Below are 11377 nucleotides of genomic sequence, written 5' to 3'. Positions count from 1 at the left end.
TCTAATTTACTAAGATTAAAAGCCTGGGGGGATAGGACATTTTCACAAGTTTTTGTCATAACTGAAATACTATTTCAATCTCATTTTGAGGAAGTTTTTTGATAAATCAAGATGAAATATCCGCTAAACACAGCAGTGTGATTTGTTTGTGTTTTGTGCAGTTTTTAGTTCTTAAACCCAAAACATTTTGGATTTAATCCAAATTATTTTCTTTCTACATAAATAATGAATGTGGCTCATCTTGACACATTACTGCTGTTTCTCATGAAAGTAATAATAAACTTCTGAACACTGAATATCTCATGAAACGTGACTAAATGTTAAGATGATTCAAATTACACATTGTTATACAGCATTGTTAATCCTCTGGGTGTGTAAAATCTTGTTTGGTATCCTATTTTTATGTTTATTTTCATATTGTTTGTATTTTAAAATACACACACATATATATAGGGGGCTCCTTCAGTTTTTAACAGACTATGGATACCCACGAATGGGGTGCCTGCGCATGAAATTTATTGTGGCAGAGGTGCGCAATCTCCAACCACACCTCTCCTGGGTCGACATTGTTAAATACCAGTGGCAAGTAAAGTGTACAAGACGACTAGAAACAAATGCTGAGATAAGCAGAGAACACATACAGCACCTAGAATTCCCAAATGGTCACCCATCTGGTACTAACCAGGCTCAACGTTGCTTAACTTCAGTGATCTGATGAGAACTGGTGTGTCAACGTGATTATGCCGTACACACACACACACATATATATATATATATATATATATATATAAAATAAATATCAAAGATTCTAGTAACCATGTTTTTATTCATTTTTCAAAATACTTGAATTGTTTATGGTTGTTTAGGTTTGTTGAAATGCTTAATAAAGCATTTGATTTTTGACAGGTAAAAATATGGCTATTAGTATCTGACGTTTTTTTAATTAATATATACTCTGGGGGGGGGGGGTTAAAAAACTTAACATCCATTTAGCTTTAACCTTTGAAATCTGACCATTAATATATATATATATATATATATATATACACACACAGGGTGACCCCAAAAAAAAAAAAACAAAAGAGGCCATCTAGAACATGCTGTAGAACGGAGAAAAAAAGAAAAAAAGGCCAAAGACCTAATGTTTTGATGTGATGTTTTGAATATAATAAACTAGTTGTGACCAAAGTTTCATTTCATTCGGACAAAATAGTAAGAAATGGGACCTAATTAGAGCTGGGGCCCGTTTTTATGGGTCACCCTGTATTAATGGTTATCATGTATTAATTAAAAAAAAAAGTTTTATATATATATATATATATATTATATATACACAATGCCCCCAAACAAAGTTTCTTTGAAAGAAGAATAGTATCTTCAAATATCTTCATGCAAGATGAAAAACAGATACATCCATCTTTCTAGAAGCACAATTTAGAGAGGATGCAAGAGAAGTTGGTTGCTGTCAAACACCCTCAGACTGGTGAACAACTCATTCAGTAGCATGTATTGAAGGCCAAAGAGTTTCACTACAAGCAACAGAGAAGCCTTGGAGAACTTAAACATTACATTAAAACAAAACGCACAAGTTTCACATGTAAGGACCTGAATTATGCTGTAGTTTCGTTTTCATGGAGTGTTCACTTGATGGCAAGTTTCAAAACGAAGCACGCCGAAAAGGAGCCATCAAATTGTATAAGCCTGCAATTTTTGAAAACCTTTTGATACAAACGTTTATCATTTTTTTTTCAAATAGATTCAAACCAAATAAAAGCAAAATGTTTTTGAACATGTTGCTTATGAGTGTGAGCAAATAATTGTACACAGCTTAATTTATTGCAGTGCATCTTACTGGCCTCTAACATCTGAATAAAATGCCAGACATTAGATATCAGTTAATTACACTTGTGTTGTTTGATGATACCGTGAAAGTGAAGTAGAATTGACGTATTATTAATATCCAATAATATTAAACGATTTATGGAAGATCTGCTGTCTTCATTTGATGCTGTTCAAACTTTTTATATCATAGATGCACCACATATTTTCAAATATTGATCATCTTTCTTCAAATCAGTTATCTTGAGAAAGTCTTGAAATCAAGACAGAACGTTAATGAATAAAGAATTTTTGTGTTCTTTTTCCATTTTCCATATATACATATGTACATGTGAAAAAAAAAGAGACGAAAGCAACAACAAAAAAAAAAAAACATGGGATTGCTTGTTATTTCATCCATTATTAATCAAATGATTTTAAACTCATTTGATTTCACAAAACCTGTCACACCAGTCCGTCAATTTTTAAAATTCTTTTATTAATTTACTTTGATTTCATTTTGTGCATTTACTCACTTATTTTCTCACCATTGTCAGATTTAATACAAATTGGTTTATCCACGTGTGTGTGTGTGTGTGTATATATCATACATACATACATACATACATACATACATACATACACATGAGGCTGGCCATAGATGTCATCACAAACAACTACATATGAAATATAGGCAATTTACCAGAATAGTTAACAGAAAAAAGGGGTAAAACAAAAAAAAGAAAATTAGCTACAGTGATCATTTTCTTTGTGTGTGTCGAAAATGTTTTTTTATTACATTTACATAAAAGATGGCTTTTATCTTATTTTTCAAAATAATTTCCAGAATTGCTAAAGACGTTTATTTCCCTGTTAACTCAATTTTCAAGAAATAAACAAATAATTGTTTTGAATGTTTTAAATTTTACTTTTTTACTTAATTCAAAAGAGAAATTTAAAAATAAAAAAATGTATCAAACTCCGGAGACACCAAATACCAAATGTCTGCCAGACATTTTTTTTTTTTTTTCTGAAGATTTTGATTTTTAAATACTCTTAAACACAAAATATAGGTGGTTGGTTGCAAAGTAACTTTTATTTGTTACACATTTGTTTCTTTAATCCATATTTTTGTTTCATTATATATTTAAAAAAAGGAAAATCACCAAAACATAACGTAAGTAAACGTTTCTGTTTTCTAAACAATAAACATTTATGTTTCGTTATGTTTTAGAATCAATTCCAGACATTCAGATTCCATACAGCATTGTTATAATTCATCGACATTTTATACAGCATTGTATAATTCGACTTTTTTTTATACAGCATTGTATGATTCATCAACTTTTTATACAGCATTGCATAATTCGACTTTTTTTATACGCATTGTATAATTCATCGACTTTTTTTTATACAGCATTGTATAATTCATCGACTCTAGTAGAAAAAACATTTATTCAGTACAAATTTTGTACATTGTGTAGATTGTTGAACTTGTTGTGTGGATAAACACACAGGTTTTTTAAAGCACCCCAGATTAATAATCTAGGAAATTTCCTTGCATGTGAACTTACAGAGGATTTGCACAACCATGGTCACCAGTAACCAAACATTAATCTAATAGATTGGAGATGATTAGCTGTGAGAGATGCTAAAGGCTTATGTTTATTATCACAGTTTGCTCGTCAATTTACAAACGTGGACTGAAAAAGTTAACCATAGAATAGAATATTCAAGGTTATTTCGAATAGAACTAAACATGTTGAATCAATCTTAGAAGAAGAAACATTGTTTTTGTTATCAAGTCCCCACTTATCAAGGTCAAAAGGCCACTCAAGGATAAGTGTTAAAGAGGAAAGTGAAACACCAACGTGAAGATTGGCAACAATGGTAGAGACTGGTCCGAATTAGATTATTATGAGGACAGCTCAACAAGAATTTGTTAACATTAAAGTTGAAAATGACTATGTTATAGTCAGTTGCGAAGCAGCCCTGTGGTATTGTGTTCAGAGATAATTCTTGAAAAGAAACTTAGTTCATGGAAGTTATATTTAGTTTTAGGTACACAGCAGAAAGGAAAATTATTTATAGTGGTTGTAGTAAGAGGAGTTGTGAATCTTTTATAGTGGTGAGGAATCCATAGACTGGAGCTCAGTTGCGCAGCTACCATGAAAATTACGATGAGGTAGAGAAAGACTAGCAGTCTCTCTTCTGTGAGAAAAGGGATTGGAAAGAAGAAGAGAACTCCCACTAGATTTCGATGTCTGTTTTATACTCTGTCAAGGCAGGAAAATGTGCTCTGAGCAACACTTGCAACAATGTGGTAACAGTATTCCTCTATTCTTTGTTATTGTTATCTTATATGTAAAGCAAAGTCAATTTTCCCCTCTAAGTTAAATAGCTTTGTAAATAAAAGTTACATACTTCAGCGTTTCATTATTTAGTTTGGTCTACATTGTTTAAAACAATTTTTATTTTCAATCAATATTTATGTTTAATTTTGATGAATTAATTTTTTTGTATTTAGTTATGAATAAAAGAGGGGTGATTTTTCACTCCTGAATGCAGATGTACTCCTACTTTCCGCATGGACACCAGAAAAAATATTAAGACAAATTTTAAAGATTCACCAGTGAAAAAGATGGAAAGAAAGTATAGATTTGTCCTTTTCACTTTCTCAATTACCCTTGGATAAAAGAGAAAGTAAAGAGAGAATGGGAAAAATAAAAAAAATGTCAGCTGTTTTGATTTGAACTAATGTTCGATTGTGAGAGAAAGAATAAATTTGGGGACTCAAAACATGCTGTACTTAGAGGCAGAAATTATGAGTTCAAACTCATCTATGCATAATTATTTCTATTCAAAGTTTTCTTAGAATGAACTTAAAACATTTAAAATTACAATATTATTATTTTTTTTTTTACATACTTTATAAAAATTAAAACCCCAGCTCACGCTGGGTAGCCTTACTAGTCATCAATAAAAGTGTGACTATTTTTTTTATTTTCATATGTAGTTTAGTAATCATCTTTGATGACACATATGGACAGCCCCATATGTTTGTTTTTATATATATATATATATATATATATGTGTGTGTGTGTGCATGCATATGAAAATGTATGAAATGAAGTTTATATTGAGAAGTGAAATGACCAGTTAATAAAAGAAAAGGCCCATTAAGTATTGATGCTTCCTGTGATATCAATAAGTTCATCATCATCATCATCATCACCTGCGTCATTATTGTTACCGCGTTCACTGTTGCTCGTCTGTTGTTGCTGCCACATGGTAAAATAGTGGGAGTTCTTCTCCAGTAATTCTTCATGTCTGTAAACAAAAAAATTTGATAATTAAAAAAAAAAAAAAAATTTGAACAATGTAATGATCCAACAAGGAAGTTTCACTGAATCACTGTTTAATTAATTCCACATCTTGGCATTAGATTAGTACAGAGCTTGAGCCATATAAAGTTAGGAAAGAGGATCAGATTATGTACAGGAGTAACAACCCAAAGATCAATGGCCATAACACATCCAGTACCATCTTAAACTGTTGATGTCCATCTTGACTATGGCCCAGCATCCTGAACTGAACAAGTACAGATTAAGAGTCTAATCGTTTGTAGGATTTTGTGTGAACCAACTATATCTGCAGCCTCTGAACACAATCGAGGCAAGATATCCCAAACGAGATAGGTGGATGAAGCATGCATGTCATATTTGAGAATTCATTGCACCAGAGATATGTACATTGGGAGGAAAATGGCAAAGGAACCGTAGATAAAAAAAAGAGCACAACATGTGCCCGAATGTATTAGGCAATAAGAATAAAGGAGGAAGTACTTGACCTGTATCATCTCAAACCAGGTTTAAAATCAAGTGACATGTTGGGTAAAGAATTGATTGGAAGGTGATTGCATTTGTTGACCTTGAAAGGCAATCCATTGGTTTGACCATCTTCAGATCTGGTGGAGGCATTGATCATTTTGATGCCACTTCTGAGAGCAATGCTATTGATGTCACCGAGAAAAAAAAAAAAAAAAAAAAAAAAAAACATTCTGGATTATACCTCCAGCAGGTCATAGATAACCAATGAATGGCTATGGAGGTCATAAGCCTTGGAGGACATCATTAACTGCACTAGAAACACCAGACAGTGGTTTGCACTCGTCGGGTTATGAACAGCAAGGAAACGTGTGCAATGCTACATGTTTATTTGGTAGCAGAGTTGCATGCAGATCATACTTGCTGGGAGTAAGCAATATTTAACTGAGAGAAGAGAAGTCGCTTGATATAGAAAATATATCTGGCTTGGGATTAATCACTGCATTATTTTTGTTAGCGTATCAGCAGGGGAAGACTAAAGCAAAGATGGAAGGAAGAGAAAAGAATAAATATAACATGAAAAATTTGAAATCAATTTCTAAAAGTCATCCAACACATGCCATCATGTAAACCAAACATTACAAACATGTTGATTAAGTGGTGGTTGTCGAATTCCTCAAATCATCTTGTTGCGTACATAAAAATACTTAAAAAAGTCAATAGAAAATATCAATTACAATTGTAAATTCAAGTAAACCTTGGTAAGCAATAGACATGTTTGACGGACATCCAGAAAAACGTAAAGAAAAGAACTGTAAGAGAATTAATTACAACTGTTCAGAATAAAATTGTCTTGTTTCAATTACAAACAATACTAACTGTTTTGAGTTGGCTGTGGCTGATGCTTGCATAAATGGCCAGGAAGTGGGGGCTTAGTTTGTTAAATTTATATAGAAAAGTTATTCACCAATCTGAAATCATTATCATAATACACACACATTTCTTTTTTCTTTTTGTGGCGATTCTTTAAGGCAGTTTATATGTAATCAAAAAAAAAAAAAAAAAAAAAAAAACAATGTTTTTGGGGATGGAGAAGGACACCACGATGGGTGTGATATATAATATATAAAATTTTATATATATATATATATATATATACATACACACACAGACAAATTATGCACAAATTTTCCGCATCTTCAGTTTCTTGCAAATAATTGTGTGTACAGTTCCCACACTGAGCACTTATCGTCTCTATAGACAGACAATGGTCCTAGTGTTCTGACATCTATCATCATATCCTACAGACTCCCTGCCTTCCTTGAATCTCTTATGCCACTCAAAAACTGATGCTTCATTCATACAAAATGTTCCAAAGGCAGTCTGAAGCATGTCATACATTTCTCTGGCATTTTTTCCAAGTTTAAAACAATTTTATTGCATATCGTTCTTCTAAATTGTTCTCACATCCAGATTGCTTTTTTGAAATTCAACAGTTGTGACAATCAGACTTTAGTAGGGTGTATTCCAATACCTGCTGTAACTGTTCATTTAAACCTGAAATCATGAAAATTGGTTAGTCATTTCATAAAATGTATAACAATAATATACAGAATTTGTAAGAGTCTACGACAATGTAAAATGCCTATACAAGAAAAGTGTGGAAACTTATTGAAGTCATCTCATATACTAAATATATATATATATATATATATATCAGTTGTCTGTGTAAGAGTGAGTGTGTATATACATGTGTTTGGATGTCTACTAAAAACTTGTCATCCGCATCGAAGCTTCACAAACATGGTACCATTAGAAAGAGCGGTCCCTTGGACACATAATATAGAAAAAAAATTGGGAAAAAATTTGTGAACAATTTCATGTAGAAATGTCTTTTGTTTGAAAGGGGATCAGATAAAAGCCTTGCTTTCGACGCTGTTTGCAAACCGCACATGTACAAACTGTAGTTATGTTCTTTTGTTTTAAAAAGCTAAATTTGCTATGTGATAACATCTGTGTCCTTGTAGTTCTACTGATAACACATTCGTTTACTAACTTAGGTTATACGAGTTTGCACTTAGCACACAGCCATTTTTTTTTTGTTTTTGTTGTTTACAAAATTTTGCTTTTGGTTTCGTTTATGGCTGAAGGCACCTAAGTCCTGCATTATTTTTTATTATTTTAAAAACCAGGCAAGGCCAGGCGCCCTCCGCTAGTAATATATAAATACATAATATATAAGTGTATAATATATATTATAAAAAAATTGCAGATCAGCTTGCTTGGTTGATGAAATCATTCACCCGATTTTCAGCTTTCAGTTTCCAAAATTTTGCACATACGTAAATATTTTAGGCTTTTCTGTGTGTGTGTGTGTGTGTGTGTGTGTGTGTGTGTGTGTGTGCGTGTGCGTGTTTGTTCCTTATAGACTCCGAAATGGCTAAACAGATTTTCTTTAAAATTTACAGAACTTTAGTGTATAAGTCTGGGAGTGATCTTAGTGAAGTTTTCTCAGAATACTCCCGATAATTACCGATAATCAAAACCATTATTTTAATTTATCATCGGAAAAACCATTATATTATATTCCAAGGGATAATCTCTATCCTTTTTACTAAATCATTTCTCTTAGCGTTCAATATCTTTTGGTTGACCTGCCCTTTTGTATACCATGTGTTTCAAGCAGGAGCACATTTTTTGTACATGTCTCAACCAAAACTTTGGTATATTTCTTTATAGGTTCGTCCTATATTTTGCTGTATGGGAAAGTCCATAGGTGGTTTGATATATCATGAATATATATCTCTGCTTATCACCAAGCATTGTTTTCGTTTTGGTGGTCTGCCCTTTATTTTGCTATGTTTGAAATTCCACAAACTGCCATGTTCATTTCCACAGACATATGTCTCATTAGATATATCTTTGCCGTTGCAGTCATTTCCATTAAATTGACTTGGCCACACTGTGACATCTAATTTGCCACCGTGAGCCGTCTTAAGGTGCTGTAGGTAAGATAATTAGTTTACCATATCTTAACAGGAGGTCTGCAAACCTGACTAATTTCTCCAAGCCCCGTCAACACATGGCCTGGTTTTCCTGCAAAAGTTGACCTCTTCGATTTATTTCATTCTGCATGCTTTGTCCTCGAGATGGTGGAAAGGTTTAGGGGGATTGGGTGGGGTTCTTCTGCTTCACATCCACTCGTGTTCTGGCACTGTTTTTTTACTGAATATATATATATATATATATATATATATATATATATATATTAGCAGGGCTATCCTGCTTTGGCCAGGCCATATAAAAAAGAAAAATGAAGTTGCGTTTCAATACACCTGCTATTCTTAGGATATCATTTTTTGCTGACTATACATCACGCTTTATCCCAGGCAAATCTGAGTAGATTATGTTGAATATAAATAATATAACAAAACATATTAATGTTGCACTCTCTAAGCAACGCAGCCTTTTAATTATACTTGCTCTATCAAAGATATTGAGCACTTTTATTACAATTTACTGAATATAATATTGTATTATTACGACCTTCAAGAATGCTGTACAAATTTTTTGGTACTTGTGCATCGTTTGATCTGGGTTTTCATGACGTTGGCTTGGCCAAAACAAGCTGACAAGAACCGCCGAAACAAGCTGATCGCTGATCAAAGTTAAAACACTAGGAAAAAATAAATAAAACCCAACTTTTTTATGTTATGTTTTTTTTCCCGGTATTTATTTTGCTGATTTTGTTGTGACGATTCTAGTAAGTTGTCAGTTGAGTGTAAGCCAACATCACAACAATCTGGGTCAAAAGATGCACGAGTACCGATTTTCTTGTATAAAATTGTACAACAAAATACAGTGACATTGCTTTTCCCCAGACGACACAGCCTTTAAACATACTTGCTCTGCCCAGGATATTGAGCACTTTGGATTGACTAACTTATACTCCTTAACATATATGATAATGTACTATTCTTATTTTGGCTCTTAGATTTTGTTGAGTATAAAACAAAGTCTTTCTCTCGGGCAAGGCTATATTTAAACACATTTGCTACGGTATAATTGTTATTAGAAATTCTGAGTAACACCAAGTAAATTTTCTAAATGAAAAAGAAGCAGATAATGCCTGGAAGGATTGTCTTGTGACAACAAAACACTTCTTTACATCTGTCTCACTCCCCCCCAAGGTTTTGGTAATCCCTGAGAATATGTGGTCATCACAATACAGATACTATATTATAACTATTAGAAAAAAAAAAAAAAAAAGATGGTGCCTGGGAGGATTTTCTTTTCGCTTTACCACAATGATGTAATTTCTAGATTTTGAATAATAACTCATTAATTTTACCAAAATAATACATTAATGTTTTCTTTTAAAATTAATTCAATATCATAAAAAAAAAAAAAACGGGGAAAAATGATCCTTATTGTAAATATCCTTTCAAAAAAAAAAGTTAAGTGGTTATGATTTTTAAAAATTATTTGTGATTTGCTTAATATTTATTATTTAATTGCAATTGGATTTTACACAACATTTTTTTTTTTACACAACCTCTTCATTTCCTTTTTCCTTTTTTTTACACAACCTCTTCATTTCCTTTTTTTTTTTACACAGCCTCTTCATTTCATTTTTTACACAACCTCTTCATTTCATTTTTACACATCCTCTTCATTTCTTTTTTACACATCCTCTTCATTTCCTTTTTACACAACCTCTTCATTTCCTTTTTACACATATCCTCTTCATTTCCTTTTTACACATATCCTCTTCATTTCCTTTTTACACATATCCTCTTCATTTCCTTTTTACACAACCTCTTCATTTCCTTTTTACACATATCCTCTTCATTTCTTTTTTACACAACCTCTTCATTTCCTTTTTACACATATCCTCTTCATTTCCTTTTTACACATATCCTCTTCATTTCCTTTTTACACATATCCTCTTCATTTCCTTTTTACACATATCCTCTTCATTTCTTTTTTACACAACCTCTTCATTTCTTTTTTACACAACCTCTTCATTTCTTTTTTACACAACCTCTTCATTTCCTTTTTACACAACCTCTTCATTTCCTTTTTACACATATCCTCTTCATTTCCTTTTTACACATATCCTCTTCATTTCCTTTTTACACAACCTCTTCATTTCCTTTTTACACATATCCTCTTCATTTCCTTTTTACACATATCCTCTTCATTTCCTTTTTACACATATCCTCTTCATTTCCTTTTTACATATATCCTCTTCATTTTTTTTTACACAACCTCTTCATTTCCTTTTTACACATCCTCTTCATTTCCTTTTTACACATCCTCTTCATTTCCTTTTTACACAACCTCTTCATTTCCTTTTTACACATATCCTCTTCATTTCCTTTTTACACAACCTCTTCATTTCCTTTTTACACATCCTCTTCATTTCCTTTTTACACAACCTCTTCATTTCCTTTTTACACATATCCTCTTCATTTCCTTTTTACACATATCCTCTTCATTTCCTTTTTACACATCCTCTTCGTTTCCTTTTTACACATCCTCTTCGTTTCCTTTTTACACAACCTCTTCGTTTCCTTTTTACACAACCTCTTCGTTTCCTTTTTACACAACCTCTTCGTTTCCTTTTTACACAACCTCTTCGTTTCCTTTTTACACAACCTCTTCGTTTCCTTTTTACACAACCTCTTCATTTCCTTGTTACACAACCTCTTCATTTCCTTTTTACACAA

General features: G+C 32.3%; 1 protein-coding gene and 1 pseudogene across 1 annotated transcript in view; both read right to left on the bottom strand.

Moving 5' to 3' along the window:
• Nucleotides 1–634: 634 nt before the first annotated feature.
• Nucleotides 635–751, bottom strand: LOC145264072 (5S ribosomal RNA; annotated as a pseudogene).
• A 4138-nt stretch (nt 752–4889) lies between these two features.
• Nucleotides 4890–11377, bottom strand: part of LOC145263665 (ATP-binding cassette sub-family B member 6-like) — a 240895-nt gene continuing 234407 nt past the window's right edge. Inside the window, exon 18 of the mRNA XM_080120537.1 lies at nt 4890–5148. Within this exon, the coding sequence (XP_079976663.1) occupies nt 4998–5148 (151 nt within the window). The 3' untranslated portion in view covers nt 4890–4997. The remainder of the gene's footprint in view (nt 5149–11377) is intronic.

Source organism: Euprymna scolopes, chromosome 39, assembly GCF_053919585.1.
Source record: "Euprymna scolopes isolate OS-2025 chromosome 39, ASM5391958v1, whole genome shotgun sequence".
NCBI lineage: Eukaryota > Metazoa > Mollusca > Cephalopoda > Sepiida > Sepiolidae > Euprymna > Euprymna scolopes.
This window is presented reverse-complemented; position numbering and strand designations above follow the sequence as displayed.